Raw genomic sequence first — 23,324 nt, 5'->3', positions numbered from 1 at the left:
ATTTTTTAATACATAATTGATTATCGTGTTTTCTCTACTTGCTGTATGCGTGTACTTCCGTCTTCATCTTTTTTCATATTTCCATATTTGAAAATATTCTCTCCATTCCGATTTTTCCAATTCTTTTTCTGATCTTGTGATCTTCTCCCTCCTTATTAATATGTCTCCCTCCTTTCAATATGTATTGTATAATTATTTTATTAGTTATTTAGATATATTAGGCCGTATGTTTTTGTTATATATTTTATTATATATATATTATTAGTTCTCCTATAACTAAAACATTTATTAAATGCAAAAATTAAAAAAAATTTTTTAAATAAAGACAAGAAAGAAAGTAAAAGCAGAAAAGTCTGGAAAAATAGAAGTAAAAATAATCTACCAAGCAAATAAGACGGGGGGAGGTGTACATTTAAAATATTAGTATTATTTTAGTTTTAGGTAACGAAAATTTTACTGATGTTCATACATATCACGTTCATATTTGGAAAAGGAAATCTATCGATCTGTTAATAGTACGCCGCTCTGAATTTCATTTATAGATCAATGGTAATCACTTTGAGCAATTCCTTTAATTGCGTAGAGTAAACAACTGCTGTATCAGCAAATGCGTTGTGTATTTTGTGCGTCGCCTTCCGGAAGTCACGCCGATTCTATGTTCTTTGACAAAAAAATATTCATTTTGTCTCCATCAAATATTCCTTAAAATTTCGGAACGGACTTTGGAGGAGCCACAGGTGTATTCTACAACATTTGGTTACTTTTAACGTATATCCCCTCCAGTACCAGTATACCCTATAAAATGTTAGCATAACTGAATATAATACACAGTCGATTCTCTGCATGATTCTAAATCAGATGTGCAAAAGTGAATATTAAGAACCAAAGGCCAAAGAAATACCTCAGACAAGCAGCAACGTGGAGGAAAATCTAAAGAAAAGAACGAAAGTCTACAAGGAATTAATTGAATCGACGATTTTTATTTTGTCAACAAGGTAATTATCACATTTTCTTAGTTTAATAATTCAGACTGAAAATAATCCTTCCATGTAAAATTGGCTTTTCGTGCTTAACATGCCAATCGATTTATAGTATGAATAAAGCGAGAAGAGAGAGATAATATATAAAATTAAAAAAAAATAAAATAATATACACATACATATAATGGAATTTAAATACGATTGAATTAAACAATAACATGAATAGACTTAGGTATATTAAATTGCAGTGTTATTACTAGTAAAAGCTGTTGTAGTAATTAAATGCTTTCCATAATATTCTGAAAATTTACTATGTACAAATGTATATTTTATTTTTAATACATATATATATATATATATATATATATATATATATATATATTTTATGGTTATGATCAGAAATTGAGGAATTATGAATTTTTTTTATAATCTTTTGCTCTCTCTTTCCATCATTCAGAAAAGTTTAGAAACATACACGAAAAATACATCTTTCTTTAAAATTTGCAAACATTCAGTTATCATGCATACTTAATGCAATTAATTAATTACAATTAGACTTTTATTCGTAAGATTACATTAGTTATGGTGTGTGTGTGTGTGTGTGTGTGTGTGTGTGTGTGTGTGTGTGTGTGTGTGTGTGTGTGTGTGTGTGTGTGTGTGTGAGAGAGAGAGAGAGAGAGAGAGAAAGAACGAGTGTGGTACATACATACATCGCTTTGTACGTATAATAAGAAAAGTCTTTTATTGGTTGCTTACGGCTATAATGTAGAGTTACTATTTTCTCTTTTCCCTTGTTGCTTTGTTTTCTTAATGTCAATTCACATTTTATAAACCGTGACAATTTTTTTCCGTCCACGTGCACTCGTGTTCACTCATGAAACTAACATTTACATCTCATTTTATACTATCAAAAATACTGCAAATATAAATGTTTCAAAAATAATTGCCTTTACGAGTCACTTTCATGTCATAAAATGAAATAGAGTCAATTAAATTTAAATAAACAAATTCTATAAGAAATAATTGTTTTCTCCTTCTTATACATCTAAAATTGAGACATCTACCATCAGAAAATCATTGTAAAATGATTTTATGACAGTTTCTGTTTAATTATTTCAATTATCGTTAATTATTTCATGAAAAAATTATGAAGCTTTACTTAGAATACGCTATCTGGAAGAAATCAGCTTGATTTATGTTGTTTAATAACATACTTTCTATATCTTCCTGTATACCTTGCAGATGCCTAACGTAAAGCTACAGGATCCCTATGGCGAAACATTCGAGGTTGACATCGAAATCATAATATGTTCGATTATTATCAGGGCCATGCTGAAAAATCTCCATATATACGAGGAGGAGGAAGAAGTGGGAGTTGTGCCATTACTGAATATTAATCCCGCGATCCTCAATAAGATTATACAGCGGTATATATATGATAAAAATGGTTTTCCACCACCACCCGAAATTAAGAGAGCGAGATACGAGAACGAAGAGTATTGTGCTGATGATATCGATTCATATTATGCCGAATTTGTAAAAGTAACTATCCTTTGTAGATTACGCTGAAATTAAACAAAGTTTAGAATAAATATGTATAATATTATTCAAGAGAATATTATGACAAGATAAATGTTGCTATAAATTTTGTTATAATTTTAAACGCGTATATATGTGTTTTACAGGCTGCGGAAAGCACTTGCTTCGATTTGATTTTGGCAGCTAATTACCTCCGTATCAAAGATCTCATAAATATCACAGACAAAATCGTTCTCTTAAATATCACATGCCAAACCGTTGCTGATATGGTTAAAGGCAAGACATCCGAAGAGTTTCGCAAACCATTTAACATCAATGATTATATTATTTCGGAGGAAGGACTAGAAAGATGCTTGGAGAAAATGACAAATAAGAGCATGAGGAAAAGAAAAAGAGAACGTAAAATCTTCAATTTTGAACATTATTACGATATTTAGAATTTAACAATTTTATTATTTTAATAAATATTTTTTTAGTAAAAATAAATTTTTATTTTTTTTTCAAAAATAATCAATTAATTGTAATAGAAATATTCAAATTACGTGACTATTTTCTATTTTACTACTACACCATTATTTATTTCCATTTTATAAATATAGAATAGTAATTGTCAAAATCACCACGTTTTAAATCTAAAATAAATACAAAAGTCAAAATAATGTCATCTAATATCGGCAACAACCAAAGAGCTTCGTGAAATATTCAACATCAAAAATGATTGTATTATTTCAGAAGAAGAACAAGTAGAAAAGCGGTTGAAGAAAGAGATGGAAAAGAGTAGTGTGAAGAAAAGAAGAAAGCAAAATCTTTAATGTTGCATGGTTGGATTTAATTGGATTAGATTTTAACAATTTTATTATTTTAACAAATATTTTATAATATATATTTTAGTGAAAGTAAGTTTACTCGGACCTATCGAAATCGAATTGGACTATTATGTATGTCTATAGTAAGAAAAAATAAAATTAAGAAAAGACTATATATTCCGATAGAAATAGACAGACTCAAAATTATAATTTAGGTACGTCTCCAAAAAATCTCTCTCATGCAATGTGTATTCATATATGGGCTGCTAAAATAAGTTCAAGAGAGTAAACAAATCAAATCCACACTTTTTAAAATCAAAAAATGATGTCGAAATAATATCTATTTAATGGATTGCCTGAAAAAAATTTATATTTAGATTTACAATAAGTTCATTGATTTATAACATTAATAGAAATATATTTGAATATTTTAGATAGATATTGTGCAAAAATATTTCCTGTATAAAATAATAAATTACAGTGTTCACAATAGTGGAATAAATCGAATTTTTTAAAATTCATTTTCCGTCATCAGAAATATATAACAATTTATAAATTTTAATATATTTTACACTCGATTTTATCTGTTCTTTAAATGTAAAAGTAAAATATTTTATATATTATATTTGTGTCCTTTTAATAGTAAAATAATTTTTTCTGTCTCTATTCTTTTTTACAAGAGGACGTCTAAAACTAAAATAGAAAATATTTTAAATCTCTAAAGTTATATTACACAATGCCATATAATTAACAATATATATTTTAAAATATGTATGAAACTTTAAATTATATGTGTTGAAATTTATGACATTATAATTGTTCCAATCATATATTGTCTTGATGACTGTTTCAATTTTTAGACATCGGAAGATTTAAAATAAATGTGTCTTTCTTTTTCTCTTTTTTTCTCTCATATGGTTGACAAGCTTTGAAAAATTCTCATTATATCTATTAAGGATACCTCTCGGATTCATAAATTACCCTGATTCATAGATATCCTGATTTATAGATTTTGATAAAAAAATTTGTATAAGTATTTTTCGATAAATAAAGTTTCCTCGAAAAGCCAATAGTGATAATAATGATAATAGTTTTATCTTTCCTATTTGTCTTTTAGATTATATACACTGGATTTTATTTTTAATAACATTACGCAGTAATTTTGTTTTAATAACAAGTCTTTATAATTCTATTAATTAATAATTCCTGAATACACACACAATTATTATTACATGTATTAAATGATATTATTCTTAAATGATTGAAACTCGTTTTATAATGTGTTACTTCGTTTATTTCTAACTTTTCATGGACTATTTTTAGTGTTCAGATCGCGGGAAATAAATTTTACAGGACAGATAACATTGAATTTCTTAAAAATCAAGTAAACTGATTATAACTGACTGTTTTAAATCTCGAAGTAAATTCTTATAAAAAAAGCAATGGGCAATGAACAGTTCGAAATTCCGTTAAAATAATATTGAAACAGTCACTAAGCCATAAATCTCGAGAACAATAAAGATTGAAGGAAAGAAGAGATTGAAGGAAAGAAGAATTTGTCATACCTGCCTTTCGTTATCTTCACTGACCATTCAGGATCGAGAAGTCTGTGACCTTTTATTCTCATTAGTAAATGAAATACTTTGAAGCATTTCTAAGCAAGAAAATTTTTCAGAAAACGTGAAGCAAAGTGTGTAAGTTACAAACGCATCGTGACAGTGCAAGAAGTTACAATATATATTGTGCATACATTCGTGATTCCTTACACAAATAAGTATATATACGAATTTAGCACGATTCGAAAGCAAAAATAGTGTTTGTTGTCAGTTTTTTGATCATTGTTTAATTCAATCATCGTTTTCAATGGTAAAAATAACACACTTGCCAGACGAAATTATAGTTTTTATTCTAGAAAACAAGAGCATTAGTATAGAAGATGTCATAAATTTTAGGTCCATGTGTAAAAGATTACAGCGCATAACATTGAGCAATTGCTTTTGGAAAAAAAAAATTTGTCAGAGGTACGTCTATATATTTAAAAGCTTTATATTAATTTTGTTACATTAATTTTACACTTGATCAACATTCATCGCTCAACAAAGCACTTTGTTAATAAAATAATTATAAAACAATAAAATAGAACAATTAAAAATGATCAACAAAACATTTTGTTAACAAAATATGAATAAAACAAAATAATAAAATGGGACAATTAAAATTAATACATTGTTATTTAATTATTTAAATTATTGTCTGTTGTTTTTTAAATATTTCTGATTTTAATTTAATACGATTGTAATAAAGGATGAAATTCTAATAAAGTTGAAGTCTTAATGAATATAAAACAATTTGACGAGACATAATAAACTTTATCAATTCTGCGCTATGTGCATTTGATAGCTTGTTCACGGTTTTTTAATTTTTTGTACACTATAATTTCAAACATTTTTTAACTTTTTAAAATTTTATTATTAATAAGCATGAATTATTATGAGCATGAAATTTATCCTGTCGTTTATCATTATTTAGTATTTTTATTGCATGCTTAATAAAATTTCTTTTTTAAATAAATTATTTTAAATTATTCAAAATATAAATTTCAAAGGAAATTTTTCTTTATTGTTGTATTAATAATCTCATTCATTTTTGTTATTTTGATTTTGCGACTAAAAAGAAGTATATTTAGTTTATAATGTGTTACAAATTGCTACTACAAATTTTCATATTACAGTTTTAAAATTAGCAGTAATAGGATTATTTAAATGTTTATATAAAACTATTTAAATAAGAACACAATTCTTACATTTATTTATTTCAAAATTATTCCTTTCAAAACTTACTTTCTAATATTATATTTTTACGTTTTATAAATAATTATATTCTTTACAACTAAATAAACCTGTCATTTTCTTAAAATTTTCTGTTTATATTTAATAATTTTTATAATTTTATATAAATATCATATACAATCATTTATCTATTTGAAGATTGTAAAGAATAAACAATAATTTTTTATTCTATAAGAGCTTTTTAGTTTCTATTTTTATTTTAATGGAATAGACACTCAAAATAATACACGTTTCATTTTTACACTCGAATTTTTATTTAAAAATAAGATATAAAGTATAACAAACTTAAATACAGGGTGTTTCTAAAACTATGTCGGAGATTTTAAGGGCGTATTCTAGAGGTTAAAATAAGAAAAAGTTCATATAAACATGGGTTCAAAAATGCTTTTCCTCCGAGTTATAGCCCTCTAAAGTTGAGAGAAAAAATTGTCAAAACCACAAAAAAATGAAGCTCATTATTAATTATTACGCTGTGCAAAACTTTAACGTTCTATGAAAAAGTCTCCGAGAGTTACAATACATTTTTCGATTTTTTCCCTCAACTTTAGGGGGCTATAACTCGGAGGAAAAGCATTTTTGGACTCATGTTTATATGAGCACTTTTTCTTATTTTAAACCCTAGAATACGCTCTTAAAATCTCCGACATAGTTTTAGAAACACCCTGTATATGTGAGATTATTACAGCAGATGCATCACAATATTACATTGTGTAGATATTTATAAATTGTCATCCATTAGATAGCGGTAATAACAATTTGATTAAAGAAATTAATATATATTTTTCTATTAAATATTGAAAAAGATGTAATATTAATATTATTAATATTTACAAATCATTTAATTTGCCCTAAATATTAATTAAAATTTTATTTTTAGGAAAATATATTACTCGCAATTTATTGTTGATATTGTAGCGTTATTAATAATAAACATAATTCTTGAGAATTTTATATCTTAATTTTAGATGTTCTACTACAACGAAGCAGTATTATTTACAGAAATTGGATAAAATTGAGCATTTAAATTTTGAAAAACAGATAAAAACAGAAAGAAAGTGTATCAAAAAGCTACATTATTATGTATCATTAATGTCCGACAATAATTTAACGAAAATTAACAAAGAAGAATTGGAATATCTTCTACTTTTCACGGTTAAAAATTCCATTATTTATCATTTTGTTTTAGATGAGCTTAATAGAATTATTCCTACACAATTACCATGGTAAATTACATACAATTCCTACACAATTACATGATAAATTCAATAAATTGAATTGCCATTAACATTTTAAACTAATGTAATTATTGTATAGATAACATTTAAATTTTTTTCAGGCCACCTTATTTCAATTTGACAATTAAGTATAATTATGAGCTAATTTTCAATTGTTTGACACAATTTCGCTTTATGTACAAACAAACCAAATTTATATTTAAACCAATCAAAAAGCAACTTGTAGAACGGCAAGTTGCTATTGTAGCACAACATTTTCAATCACATATATCTTATTTGGTCATAAAAACGTGGTTAGATAATATTGCGCAAGACGTACTACTTCGCCTTAAAATTAAATATCCTTCGCATTCAATATTCTCGACGTCATCAGAGCAATTTCTTTTTTGGAAAACCAACAATATATATGATAATTACTGGGATCCAACGGAATCAGCACATATTATGCGTACACTTGAAGAATATGTTTTTTCTCACTCTGGGATAGATAAATTATTTCGATTTCTCTCATTGATAATACCAGATTTCGATGCTAAATATAAAAAAGTAAGAAATTTTACATTATGATAAATTATAATAATTTATCATGCTCTGCGTAAGGATTACTATAATTTTAATATTTTATTAATGTTTAACATACAGTTTTTTCAAATATAATTTATAATAGATTTCAGATGTCTCTGTAAGTTATACTTATTTATTAAGTATTATATATCAGAGCATAGCCAGAAGACTCGGTATATGCTGCATTCTGATGTCAATAAAACAAAGAGATTATAGAAACTTTCCAGAAGGAGATCTTAAGATCATATGGAAACCGAAATAGTAAGTTTAATTTTAACTAAACATGATCCATTTTAGCTATTTCAATCTTTCTGGATTTCAAATATATATATTTTTTTTTCTTATTTTTTAGTAATAGAGAAGTAAATGGGGAATATTTTTATATGGCAAAACGATGGGATGAAATTCATCCAATAAATATCATCAGAGGAAGATATTATAAAGATATTTCACCTCGTCTCTTAAAAAATAGTGAATTTTTACATGTAATTTTTATGTTCACATTAGCAGTAATTAAGAAATATGAAAATCAATTGCATGCCTTACAAATACATTAAGTCAATGAATCAATATATTTTATAATCAATGAATGAAATAATAAACATTATTTTTATTTCTTATTTCGAATCAAAATTTTGTTCTTTGTTATCTATTTTTTCAGATATTAATACAAATGCTGCAACTACTCGGTTTTACATTGAATGTTCATTGTAATATAAATTATAAGTGGAATTTCAAATTTATATTCAAATTTTTAAGTCATTGTTCAAAAAATAATATTCAAAAGAGCTTAACTAGGAATCAATTGTTGATTAAAGACATTACAAAGATAATACAGGTAGGTTATTACACATTGTGTAATATAATTGTAATTGTAACTGTAATATTTTAATATATATATTACAATATATAAAAAATTATATTATTTATAATTATTTATATATAAACATCTTAAATCATTACATTGTTTTAGAAATCAATAAAATATTATTGGAATGTTGCTATTACATTTTTACAGGTTAGATCTGACGTTGCAATAGAAAAACAATTAGGAGAAAGAAAGGAAATAATAAAATATGCTGTAGGAGAAATAGTTACTCATAAGTTACGTATGCGAAATATCTTGCAAGATCATTGTGGAGTGATAGTTGGTTGGCATTATACATATGATGAAAGGTTTTTAATGCAATTAAATTCCTATACAAATAAAAATATTTTATCACATTTTCCATATATATGTCGACGACATCTCTATATAAGTAAATGTGGAGAACATCATAGTATCGATCAACCGCATTATATAATTTTCATCGAAAATAATCAAATGTGTTATGTTGAACAAGGTATTTATACCATTCTTATAAATCACTTATGTTTTATGATTTTTTATCTTTATAATAATGTACAATACATTTTTTTCATTTCAGATGATATATCGTTATGTTCACCAAGAGAAATCAATAATGTAGAAATAGGACGATTTTTTTGTCGATTTGAAGATACTCATTATGTACCAAATAAATATCTAGAACAAAATAATTCAAGATACTGCTGCAATTTTCTAAAAAATATTAGTAATTAGAATATATTGTAAAAGTATTATGAATTAAAAATAAAATAATTACAAAGTATTTTGTATTTTTTTGTAACAACTTCTATAGGTTTTAAATTGTATGTACAATAATATATATAATAATAATACATATAATAATAATAATAAAAAAATTTCTTATTGGAGAAAATTTATATTTTGGGTGCAATTTTTTGATACCATTATTTTCGTAGGATATATTAGTATGCATTTCGATAGAAATAGACAGTCTCGAAATTACAGTTTAGATACATACCCAAAAAAATCTCTCTCATGCAATGTATATTCCTATATGTGCTGCGAAAATAAGTTCAAGAGAATAAATAAATCAAATTCACACCTTTTAATATCGAAAAATTATGTCAAAATAATATCTCGATGCATAATTCGATGGATTGCCTGGAAAAAAAATTTATAATTAGATTTACAATAAACAATAAGTTTATAACATTAATAGAAATGTATTTGAATTTTTTAGATAGATATTGTGCGAAAATATTTCCTGTATAAGTTAATGAATCATAGTATTCACAATAATGGAATAAATCGAATTTTTTTGAATTCATTTTCCAACATCAGAAATACATAACACTCTGTAGATTCTGATATACTTTGCACTCGATTTTATTTGATTTGTGTTTTACTCGATTCTTTAAATGTAAAAATAAAATATTTTATATGTGTTCTTTTAATAATAAAATTTAAATAGTAAATTTTTCCTGTCTCTATTTTTTTTACAAAAGATGTCCAAAACTAAAATAGAAAATATTTTAATTTCTCTGAAGCTATATTACACAATGCCATAGAATTAACAATATATCTTTTAAAATACTTATGAAACTTTACATTTTTTATATATTTTGAGATTTATGACATTATAATTGTTCCAATCATATATTGTCTTGATAACTGTTTCAATGTTTAGATATCGAAAGATTTGAAATAAATGTCTCTTTCTTTTTCTTTTCTTTTCTCTCATATGGTCGATAGGCTTTAAAAAATTTTCATTCAATTTTATACCTCAACAAGAATACCTCACGTGCCCTGATTTATAGATTTTGAAAAAAAAATTTGTATAAGTATTTTCCGTTAAGTAAAGTTTTCTTGCAAAGTCATTCAGTGCACTTTTCGGAATTCACAAAGAAAAAAATTTACAAAGTTTCACACAAATATACGCAGACTATGAATAGCTATACTATTGAACTCGTTTCTAACGGTAGCAACGGATTAACAAAGAAACTCCTGGACTTTTACTCAAAAGATTAGGATTCCATCTACAGCATAATCCTTTTGATATATTGGAGAATGAATTACTGTATTTTATTTAAAAACGATTATATTTACACCTTTGCATTCTACAATCGTGAATCATAATTTATTATTTTATTACGTGAATCATAATTTATTATTTTATTACGGATGATTTGAATATATAGAAATATGTTTGCACAATCATTATGATAAAATTCAATAAATAAACTGCTACTTACATTATAAATTAATATAATATTTTTTCTTATTTTAATATAATTATTTTATATACATTAATTATAAATTAATATAATAATTATTGTATAGCAAAGTTACAATAAATATAAGTCTTTTTTAAGCAATTACAATATGCAATCGATATTTGAAACGATATTGTTTTATTTTTTCTTCTTATTTCATTTGTATTTTCATTTCATTTTATATAATATACTATTCAATTTATGTTTCGAATAATATATGTTTTTTTCAATTTCTGATATTTTCACTTTTTTTCGTCTTTTCATTTATAACATTACCATGTTTCCGCTGCATACGTATTTTTATCTGTATATCTACATTTAGAACATCATATCTCAGTTATGTACAATGTACACATATACAATATTTGCTTGAGTTATCCATTTAGATAATAATAAAACCTTCTATGTATAATGCTTCTATTAAGTTAATAAAAATATTTTAATATCAATAACTTATTATAAAATACTAAAATTGGCAAAAATCAAAGTGTAGTAATTTTATAATAATATCTTTGTTTTAATTTTTTTAATAATATATTTCAAAATATTTGGTTTCTTTAAAATAAATACATCAATACGAATGTTTTGAATTATTTTTTCTTCCATCTTAAATAGGTTATAAGTTTCTAATAAAACATGAAAATTTTAAAAGAAATATAAAAGAAATTTTGATAAAGATATAAAAATGATAAAAGCATACGTTAATAAAATTAGTACGTTAATAATGATAATAGTGATTAATAGTTTTATCTTTATTGGTTGCCTTTTAGACTACGTATTGGATTTTTTTAATAACATTAAAGTTGCAATGATTTTGTTTTAATAACAAATCTTTGTTTTAATAACAGATTTGTTTTAATAACAACAGTCTTTATAATTCTATTAACTAATGATTTTTAAATATACAAACAATTATTATTATATATATATATTAAAGCTGATATTATTTTTGAATGATTGGAACAAACTCGTTTTGTCTCGATTTTACTTCATTTATTTCTTACTTTTTATGGTACTTTTCTTGGTATTCAGATCGTTGCAAATAAAATTTTATAGAACAGAAAATATTGAATTTCTTAAAATTCAAGTAACTGACACAGCCTATCTTGAAGCAGATCCTTGTGTCAAGCAATGGGCAATGGACAACCCAAAATTCCGTTAAAATAATATTAAAACAGTCACTAAATCATAAATCTCGAGAACAATAAGGATTGGAAAAAAAAAGATGTAGAAATTTTTATTGATCTTTTTAAGCATACAAGGACAACAGTTAAAACTGTGACGAGATTATGATCCCTATATCAAGAATAAAGCGAAAGAAATGTGTGATCTACCTAAGGATTAATTCTGTAATCTATAAAATTAGGCGTTAATTTGTTGTAATTCGTTGGAATTTCTTTCTCCTCCACTTTCCAATTCTCTAGGTCCTAGGTGAACTAAAAAGAGAATTGATGCATTTCGCAAATTAACTCGAAACTCGATTTACAATTCTCGAAATTGCAAGCTAATTGTATATAATTTTTTTTCTCTTTTAAAATTTTTCTCTCTCTCTCTCTCTTTCTCCCTTAGATTTTTTTAAATTCAAGAAACGTCGCGAATCAGCACGTATCCGTGTGGCGATAGTCCTTTGACATTTCCGGTCCCTGAGAGAGAGAAGTTCGATCTCTGTCACCATCCGTTGTTATATTATGTCAGACATACATTGGCGGAACACGAGTTTAATACGACACAGTGTTGAAATGGCCAATCCCCTCTGCGATGTATATATTGACAGAATCTACTGTCGCAAAATATTGATATGCTATTGTAACATTTTACTTCATGGATTTAAGCGGTTACAATGTAACAAATCTACTATCAGAAACCATTCCGGTGTCTATATATTGTATATATATGTATACTATCGTCACGCGTTCTGTCAGTAGATTTTTATTTTTATTTTCGATTTTTGCTGTGTGCAAAATTCTCGTCAATATCGTTGAACACGATAAATCCTGTACCATATTTGACGCTCCTCCATTGATGTGAAGCTTGTATAACAGATGCCTCGCGAAATCTGCTCTCGACAAGCTACCTGCAATTGAAACAAGTGTGAGAAAAATAGATCTTTTTAAAATTAAATGCGACAAAAATATGTTTTGTTTATAAATATACTTTTTCACGATATCGATAATTAATTTTTATAATTTTCTATGAATATAATATAATTCTAATAATATTTTTATATTTTTCTATCTTTCTAAATAACAATAATAATAATAATAATAATAATAATAATAATAATAATAATAATAATAATAATAATGATGATGATGATGATGATGATGATGATGGTGGTGGTGGTGATGATGATAATGATAATGATAATAATAATGATAATAATAATAATGATAATAATAATGATAATAATAATGATAATGATAATAATAATAATAATAAACTATTAATAATAATAAATATTAACAACAATAATTATGTAATAATAATAAATTAATTAATTTTCTAATATTAATGCACTATAAGTGCTAGGGAATCATGGCAAGACGAAATTATTGTTTCGTCGCGTTCTCATTTAACAGTCGAATCAAGCGAACGACCTAATCCGTCCTCCCTATACCGTTATTGATAGGAATACATTTGTCAACGCTGCCGTTTCGCGGGCGGCACAGGGTTAATCGAATCGAGTAATCCCCCGGCCGATTGAGTCAATTCAAGAGGGCTGCCGGGGAAGGAGGAGGGGCAGCAGGGAGGACGCGTGAACGAGCAACCCCCTTCTCGCGGAAACGCTTAACGAAGGGCGCTCGCGGAAGCGAGACCTCGAGAGATCCTTCTTCCCGACACTCGATAATTCAACGAGCGAGACGATATCCGCTCGTATATTCTTACTCTTGAAAATCAATAACGAAACTATCGGTGGACCTTCGTCATCGGATCCCGATCTACTGTGCGAGGCACGTATCCGCGCTTCTTCTTTTTTTTTATCAAGGGGCAAGACCAGGAGGAGGAGGAGAGGCAATTGAAAGGTGGAGGGAGGAGCAGACGGCGATCCTTTCTTCGGTCGCGATTCATAAAACATTGTCCGTCCGGCGTAGAATAGGCAGGGTCCTGACTGCGAATTCAATGTAACTACTCGCCGGAAGTACGGAGCTTCTCGCTCCCTCCCCCTCGCTCCCCTTCTCCGCTTTTCTTCCAACCGTGTGCTCCAAATTTCTTTCTGCTCCTTTCCTTTTTCCTTTCGCGTTGGCAAACGATCAAACGCGTTTCGGGCCAGAATCCTTTATTGGGAATACCTAATTGGCGAGGACGACGGAATAATAAGAGGTGCGATGGCGATTGTGCGAGGTGCTTGTATAATATAATATCCCAGCAAACACGTAACAGTTATGTAACTGTTAGTTATAATTTCCTACTCAACAATATAACTGTTACTTGTTATATTGTTATATAACTGTTATAAAACTGTTATGTGTTAGGTAACAATTATATTGTTGAGTGGGAAATTATAACTAACAATTATATAACTGTTACTTGGTGTTTGTTGGGATGTATAATGTAATATTTAGCGCGAAGGAGAAGTAAAGCAAAGAGAGATTCGTTCATTTTCTCGCCGCTGGTTTTTCTCCGCGTCAACCAGACAGAAGTGGAGAGAAGAATTTACATCAATCTCGAAAAAGAGAGAAGCCCGCTGCAGGTTTCATTAAGCGAGGACCGACGAGATAGGAGATCCTGCAATCTCGTCTTTCGTGCGAAACCATTCGCGATTGAAGCAAGAAAATCTTTATTACCGCGATTCTTTTTTCTTATTGTACATCCGATACTAAATTTAACGAGGACAGATTTAATTGAGACCGTCTTTTTCGTTAAAGAGTTGTGGAATTAATCCTGAGATTCTCGGGATTCTCAACGATTATTAGTCTAATGAGCTGGATTTCGGAGCAGCTACGAGAGGAAAAAATTATTTTCTCATAAATTATATATATTTGTGTATGTGTGTGGTATATTATATTTATATGGAAAAAATCAGATTATACATAATTATATAACCCGAGTAACGTTTATATAATTCCTAGTTGTAATTTCTTACTCAATAATATAACAAACAATATAACAGTTATATTGTTGAGTGGGAAATTATAACTATCAGTTACATAATTGTTATAACTGTTATAACTGTTATTTGGTGTTTGTTGGGAAAAGATGTTATATATTCGAGTTAATTTATATAATATTTATATAATATTATTTATATAATATTATAATATTATTTATATAATAAGTCTCAATGCAAGTTTGAAGTTAATAATAATAATAATAATATGATCTATTAAATAATTAACGTTTCTTCACTCACCTTCATTGACATGTTTCCAACAAAGCGCAAAATGCTGTTGTTTTGCAGAATGCAAAACCGGCATTCATGCTTGAATTCCATTCATTTCGCCTTTATTAATCAATTATATATTTAATTGTTTATATAACACAACGCGTCTGCCTAAACTATACATATAATAAACGATGGTAATTATTATAGTAATATTCGTATCAAAAGCGTGCAACGAGTTATTTATGCACGAATTATTTGATATAATTATTTATGCAAGCCTAAATATCTGCAAAAATTTAATTAAGAGAATTTTAATACATATGTAGTAATATTTTGTAAATATAATTAATAAAATGTATTAATGCTCAATAAAGATTTAAACGCTTAATGACCTCAAAAATGAAAGAATTTAGAGAATTAAAATTTGAAAATTCTCGAAGAGCAAACCATTTATTTAAACTTTCACAATTAATTAAATTTCTGAAAATCATAATTTGAGCATTGAATAGTATTAAACTTGTGTAGCGAAGTACTAAACTTGCGCCTGGATCAAATAATTCGAGAATTTAAAATTTATTCACGGATCGAAAGTTTTTCAATTATGTAATGACCAGAATCTCTGTTCAAATTGATCGAGCAGATCTCATTATCAATGATTGCACACATCAGCAAAATTAACGAGATCGTTACAATTAAATAAAGATAGCCGTAAAAGTCATGTCCTTGATTCTTTTAAGGCTAAAACGATTTTTTTCCGCAAAACTTTATTTTTCCTTTAATTATTCTCATATTAATATTCTTTAATTATAATCATATAATATAATACAATAAAAAGATAATATATATAATATAATAAATATATATATAATATACAATATATGTATAATGTAACATCGTATAACGTGATTTCTATATATATAATGCATTTATATTTACATAACTGTATATGACACAATATGCATTATACTTATACATTTATATTGTTTAACGCGCTCTTACGAAATTAATTTGGAAACATGATCCTGCATAATTTGAAATTTTTAACGATACCCCCTTCACGGCATCAGAAAACTGGAAAGGATTAATGAGCGTTATCCCTTAACTTACTTTTACATTAATACATAATTACAGGTGCAAGCTATTCGTAATTCGCGGAACATGCTGACGAAGCACATTTTGATCTTGGAAAGCCAGAGATCGATTTGCCGCAGCAAAGGGCGAATTATTCCCTAAGGGTTAATGAATGGTTCATTAATGATGTACTAGAATGCGATCAGTTTTACTCGGGAATGCCAAATGTCGTGTTTAATCTAACGTATTAACTTTTCATTACTCCATGAATACCCGATATCTCATCGAGATATGAAAAATCGATATGTGTGTCGCGCTTTTCTTTCGGATAATTTTTCTATTCTTCTCTTTCGATATATATATGATTCTCATAAATAATTTTTTTCTTAATAATTTATTTCAAACAATCATTCTTACTGATTCTACGAATGTCTGCCGGACACTTTTTTCGGACACTTAAAATTCATACTTTATTGAAATTATTATTAATTAGTATGATCACAATCGAGAGATCGTTTAATAAATTTTCAATCAGGAAAGAATTGCTTCTCCCAAGTATTGGTTCAATTATTTACAATTTGCATGAATTTTTATGAATTAGAATAAATTAGAATTTTTGTTCTTCTCACACGTAGATTTAAATCCTTCGTACAATAAATATTTCAATTTAAAATATTTCAATTAATTTTATCAGAAGAAATTCTGTACTAATCATCGTCTCTAAATCGGAGGAAATGACGTATCACTTTTATCAAAAATTTTAGATCATTTGATCAGAAATACGACATTCACTAAGTTTCAATCACATAGACACACAGTAACTGTCACTCGCGATGGAAATCACGGATGGAAAACGAAGAGAAGAAATCTTAATTAATTAAAACGGAAAGATCTGCGCTTCTAACCGTTTATTTTTCACTTAACCATGAAGTCACACGGTAACTTCCTCGGAAAACCTGCTCTTGTCGTCGAGGTTGATAACTATGGCGTGTGTTCTAGCGTGGCCGGATTTGCTTCTGGATTTGTCCTTTAAGTCGGCCTCTTTACTATCCTTCCCGTGACACGCTTCCCTGTCGGCCTCCTCGATGACGTGCTTCGAGGATGTCGATACGGCAACGTCCCTGTCGATTTTCTTCGATTCCGACATCTCATTATCCTTCGATAAATCCTGCGTATCCTTCTTATCGAGTCCGTTTTTCTCGATACACGCGCGACATCGATTCTCACCCTTAAAACCGTTTCCTAAACAAAAGTAGAATTACCTGGTTACAGGCTCTGTGTGAGAAACACAGCAACATTAATAAATCATTCTGAACGATCACAGAAAAAGAGAGAGAAAAGTAAGGATAAATAAATAAAGCTCCCACATAAATCTAATTGAAGCGAGAAATTTTTGAGCAGTTTGTTTTGTGTCATTTATTTTCTTTTTTCTCTTGCCTTTTAAAGCGTCAGAAACAATTTCCTTTCTAGCGTTTTCTCTTGCGGCTTTTAATTTGCAGTTTTAAATCCAATAATATGAGAGCGTACACTTTTCGCAATTTTTTCTTATTTTTTTCTTTCTCTCTTTCTGAAATTTCGTGAGAAATTTTGTCCCTAAATCTGTACTATTCCAAAACCGAAAAAATTTCCCTGATTTTATTTGCGATTTTTAGCTTCCAGCTCCGAATATACGTTCGCATTAATTCGTTACTTTCTCAATTGGCGCAAAATTTTTACCGGGAATTTTATTTCTGACTGTGCTAATCTCGAAAAACGGTTACAGTACAAACATTCCGCAATTTCGCTGATTTTTCGCTATAAAATTCCCAGCGTGCGTTTTCAAATAATTCGGTTGAAATTTTTTTTCTCCTACCTGACCGACCCTGCTCTTGGCAAGCTTGCCCAAGGTTAGTTTCTTTGGTCGATTTATCAAGATCGTTCGACTGAATGATGCTAGTCGAAATGGCTTGAATGGTGGATACTTGAGCTTCGACGCGATTCGATGCATCCAGCATGGCCGCTAGCTTGCTGACTAGTTCCTGATTTCCTAACAAAATGTTCTTCTCCTTCAGAACCTCTAACTGATTGAGCAAACGGCGAAACTCCTCCTGAAAAAAAATATCTCTCGCTTTTGTCTTATATCTAACTTAAGACATCTGCTAAAAAAGTTCAAATCCTTCAGCTCCAGAAATCAGATTCTAAAGTATATATACAATGTTTCTAAAGCTTCAAGAACTCTCCTCAGGTCTTGAATATTTAACCCAAAATTTTAGAGAGTTTCTCTTCTAGAATAGTTCAAAGAAATTCCAATGAGATTCCAAAATTGTAAAGTTTTGAGAAATACACATGTCTCCTTTCTAAAGTTTAAGGTTCTAAGGCTTCAGGAGTTCAACTTCAATCTTTCGAGACGCAGAGGGCTAGGCTAGCTGCAGAGTAAAAATTCGCAATCTAGACCCACTAGATAACGTTTAACTAGAAGGAAGCACATGGCTCTAGGCTACGCTCCGGAGACCCGGCGATAGATGTCGGCTTACCGTGGCGGAGTCGCTCTCCTCGGCAAAATTACCCTGCTGAAGCGATATCGAGTTGGTCTGGTTACTGGTGCCCTGCGGACGGCTGCTCTTGCCCAAGAATTTGCCGGTCGCGCCGCAAAGTTTGCCGATCGTCTCCTCCTTCCCCCCGCCGCGGAACACCACGTAAGCCTTCGTTAAATGCGACGTATGTAACAACCAAACTTACGCAGTATCGGAATTTCTACACAAGCTTGTGGGAGGACTTGCACGCTAGTCTTGCGGGGAAGCAAACGGAAAATAAAATGGAAAATAAATTAAATTTAAAATCGAATTTTATATATATCTCATTGTCGTTTCATTTAATAGTATTTAATAGTAATCTCGAATAAAAAGAATAAGCCTCATATAATAAATTTACAGAGAAAATTCTGTTCAATCGAATATATTCAACTCTTTTCTAGATCGAGCGAAATTTAAAATATTCCAGAATTGGATTTTCGTTAGAGAGTTTTATTCATGTAAAGCTTTTCATACTATCGATATATTAAATATTTCAAAGATAACGCTACTCCCGTAAACTTTTTCGAAAAAAAGAAAAATGATTTCAAAGTGCAATAATCTTGCGGGAGAGCGGGAAGCAAATGGAAAACGAAATGGAAATTGCGCGATTTAATCACATCTTGCGCCGATCGAATTTTACATATCTCATTGTCAGTTTCATCTGATACCGCGATAATCTCGATTCTATTACAATAAATCTCGAATAAAAAGAAAAGACAAAGCAATTCTATTCAATCAAATATATAATATTATTATATTCATGTTCATTTCGAGCAAAGTTGAGAATATTTCAAAATCAAGTTTTCGTTGTCGCTTTAGAGAATTTTATTTATGCAAAACTTTCCATGTTACCGATTTATTAAATATCTCAAAGATTACGATTCCCGTAAATTTTTTCGAAAAAAAAGAAAATTATTTAAAATTGCAGTAATCTTGCGGGACAGCATTTAAAGCAAATGGAAAACGAAATGGAAATTGCGCGATTTAATCGCATCTTACGCCGACCGAATTTTATACATGCATTTCAGCTTCATCTAATACCGCGATAATCTCGATTCTACTACAACAAATCTCAAATGAAGAGAAAATAGTTCTCTTCATATAATAAATTTACAGAGAGCAATTATATTCCTATTTTATGAAATATATATCAAATATATATAATAGATATTTATCAAATATATACTAACTATATCATTTTATTCGTTTGTATTTCAAGCAAAGTTGAAAATATTCCAAAGTCAAATTTTCATCCCGAAATTTTAACTTTATTTCAACTTTATTTACATAAAACCCTTCATGTTAATATATTAAATATTTTAAAAAGAGATATCCGGTAAATTTTTCGTTATTTTAAAATCTAATTTAAAACACTCCTTGCGGATTAATAGACGTAATAATTTTATACGATATTAAATAATTTTATGCGAATAATTTTACATGAATCATCTAGTGTCTAAAAATTTAATTTTAGAGAAAATTAATTTTAGAAAAATTAATTTTAGAAAAATTAATTTTAGAAATATTAATTTTAGAGAAAATATTTGATAAATCTTACGATATAGAAAAATCGATCTGCGAGAAACAAGGCGCGCCTTGAAGCCAAGGATACAACGCGATTGCCATAGCGAAAATGCATATAAATAACACTCCTTACTTTACTGCCGAATATCAGGCACAGCAGCAATGTGACGGTAAGCTGGGTATGGCAGAAAAATATGATGTACAATAAATCGGGATTGGCCGGCGATTGCAGGAACAACCTGCAGCAACGGGAAAGAAATTATTCAGAGCTGTTAGCTGCACGAAGCACTATCGTGACGTAAGAAGGAGCTGCGCTTATATATCGTGAGTTGTCCCAGATCTCTTCCGTTATTTTTATTTTTTTCTTTTTTTGTTTTTCTTCTCCTGCAGCCCGAAAATATTCAAATTGCATTCCTGACATTAGATCCGCGACGGGACGTGTTCCATATTTATCGTGTCCGGGATCTCTCGTTCGATGGGTTCGTTCGAAAGTGTTTCTTTTTTCTTTCGTTTACAAAAAATCGACAGGAGATTTTTCGATGGAGGAAGCGCTTGGAATAGCGGGACCTCTTATTTTCCCGGTTTGAAAAGCTATTACCGCGTGATAATGCAATATTAAATCGTATTAGAAATCGCGGTAATCCACCAATATCAAATTCCCTTGGAGGAAATTAACAATTATAAATTCGTCAAAGGGAATCCGTCATTAAATTACAATTGAGTTGGGATACCTGAAGGGAATCGTTAACATAGAATTTACATTTAAAATAAGGACCAGTTTAAATGAATTTCTATTATGCATTCCAGAGTTAAACTTTTGAAACATGTATATTTTCAAGAATTTAATTCTATTTAAATAAAGTTTACTATTTAAATAAAAGTTACGTTGCGTTTTCTTAAATATGCTGTAAATTCAAGTAATTAAAAAAATAACTAAAATAATATTATTCATATGCAAATAATATTATATTAAATAATAAATAACATAATATAATAAATAAATAAATAATATAATAAATAAATAAATAAATAAATAAATATATATATATAATAAATTAATATAATATTAAATAATATTAAATATTATATATTATATTAATATTATATTAATATTATATAAATAATATTAAATAATATTATTAATCATATGTAAATTAATATAATATAATATAATATATTAATATTATATTATATGTATAAATAAATAAAAATATAAATTATATTAAATTAATATTATATAAATAATATTAAATAATTTTATAATCATATGTAAATAATAATATATTATTATTATTTTTCTCATAATATTAAGATTCTTTTGAATATTCCGACAGGGGTTTACCAATAATTTCATTACAGAATTAAAAGTTAATGTAAATTATTTTGAATGGGCAATCTTATGACGCAAACTTACATTGAAACGTTGAGGAAGACTGATAGTAGAAATTCGTTGTAAATCGCCATTGAAATGAATCGGCTCTCGTTAAATTCCGACGGGGTTTTTCTCACCACGATGCACAGGCGGATGCCCCACACGAGGAACATCACCTCGACTGAAATCACAAGTCACATCGCGAGATTCCAAGTCGCATTAGTCGCACAATTGCGGGCGAAGCTTGATGTTTTCCCCCGAAAGTCCGCGGAGCCGTAGCCGGGCGTTATTTGCAGTCACTTGCGTTCGCAGAGCGACTGGAATTTCAATTTCCATCTTCGGCTTATCGAGTTATAGATATATATATGTATGTAGCGTGTAAAAATCAAAGTGAGAACGCCAATTCGCTCTAGCTACGGCTCTGTAAATTAAAGGGGATCTGAGAATTCAAATAACGACCCGAATAATTGCGAGAGATTTTTCTCTCGTGGAAGATATCCTTTATCTCGTGTGCGTTTCTTCGTCTCACGCATATAATTAAAAATCTGCCTTTTAAATTATACATGAAAATAATCTGAGCACCGTGTAATTTTTGCGGATGAACCGTTTCTTTGGAGATTATGTGCGATTAGAAGAAACGCGACGGCTCTTTTTGCTCTCTCACGAGATGAATTAACTGTAAACGTTTCCCTCCCCTCCTCAGGCTATCCACGTAAATTAGCTGTTTCGAGTTAAAATCACCATTTGACCGTCTGCAGTATCATTATACTAAATCAATATGGCTTATATGGGCCTTCCACAAATTGTACACATTCCCACCATTAATACGCTACGATACTTAATGCCGTATTAACCGCAAACGTATACATAACAATGCGATACGATCTCTCTCCCTAATTTAATATAAATGGATCCGATATATCTGTCACAGCCACGAGCAATTTCCCGCCAAAAGATGGGCGTTACATATAACAGGGATCCGGTAAATATTTCACCTATGCGGATACCGAGACCGATGGCAGGGGAGAGATAATGCGGACTAATTCGGGAGGGTTGCCTGTCGCGTATAATACAGGAACTTATGGACACAGTGGCGAGGGTACAGCACGAGATGAATGTCCACTTTCACGCCTCATTTACGGCGTGTCCCGGAGGTATCTGTGTTCGTCCTTTTTTTCCTCTCGCTCTCTCTCTTTTCCCGACTAAATAAGATTCTCGTCGAGGCAAATTCGGGGTGAATTCCTCGATTTATTTCGAACCCATCTATCTTCGCGGGCTCTTAACTTTCCACATTGAACATTACGGCAAATAAGAAGCCACCCCCTCCCTCGTCTGTTAAAATAACATTGATTCCTGCGAGGTGGGAAATGCACGAGCTCCGAGGCTCGATTCATCAAAGCTACCAC

The 23,324-nt window shown here is 29.0% G+C and overlaps 2 protein-coding genes across 3 annotated transcripts in view; one reads left to right on the top strand and one right to left on the bottom strand.

The window, feature by feature from the left end:
* The first annotated feature begins 873 nt into the window (after positions 1-873).
* LOC112637642 (S-phase kinase-associated protein 1-like) lies at positions 874-3,431 on the top strand. The gene is made up of 4 exons (XM_025407757.1): positions 874-995; positions 2,223-2,522; positions 2,666-2,918; positions 3,252-3,431. The coding sequence occupies exons 2-4, from the start codon at positions 2,223-2,225 to the stop codon at positions 3,329-3,331; spliced, it is 633 nt and encodes a 210-aa protein (XP_025263542.1). The 5' UTR covers positions 874-995; the 3' UTR covers positions 3,332-3,431.
* A 13,547-nt stretch (positions 3,432-16,978) lies between these two features.
* The window catches only part of LOC105252833 (probable G-protein coupled receptor 158), a 95,492-nt gene continuing 89,146 nt past the window's right edge, over positions 16,979-23,324 (bottom strand). For both annotated transcript variants that reach the window (XM_025407766.1, XM_020028015.2), the window contains 5 exons: positions 21,961-22,099; positions 20,680-20,785; positions 18,984-19,151; positions 18,323-18,557; positions 16,979-17,712 (listed from right to left, as the gene is read on the bottom strand). In XM_025407766.1, the coding sequence (XP_025263551.1) occupies positions 17,402-17,712; positions 18,323-18,557; positions 18,984-19,151; positions 20,680-20,785; positions 21,961-22,099 (959 nt within the window). In that variant the 3' untranslated portion in view covers positions 16,979-17,401. The remainder of the gene's footprint in view (positions 17,713-18,322; positions 18,558-18,983; positions 19,152-20,679; positions 20,786-21,960; positions 22,100-23,324) is intronic.

Source organism: Camponotus floridanus, unplaced genomic scaffold, assembly GCF_003227725.1.
Source record: "Camponotus floridanus strain SB8 unplaced genomic scaffold, Cflo_v7.5 scaffold188, whole genome shotgun sequence".
Taxonomy (NCBI): domain Eukaryota; kingdom Metazoa; phylum Arthropoda; class Insecta; order Hymenoptera; family Formicidae; genus Camponotus; species Camponotus floridanus.
This window is presented reverse-complemented; position numbering and strand designations above follow the sequence as displayed.

Coding starts and splice junctions, on each gene's coding strand:
- LOC112637642 (XM_025407757.1), top strand. CDS start 2,223: ATGCCTAACGTAAAGCTACAGGATCCCTATGGCGAAACATTCGAGGTT. Junction 2,523..2,665: donor ATTATGCCGAATTTGTAAAA/GTAACTATCCTT, acceptor TGTGTTTTACAG/GCTGCGGAAAGCACTTGCTT. Junction 2,919..3,251: donor GAGGAAAAGAAAAAGAGAAC/GTAAAATCTTCA, acceptor GTATTATTTCAG/AAGAAGAACAAGTAGAAAAG.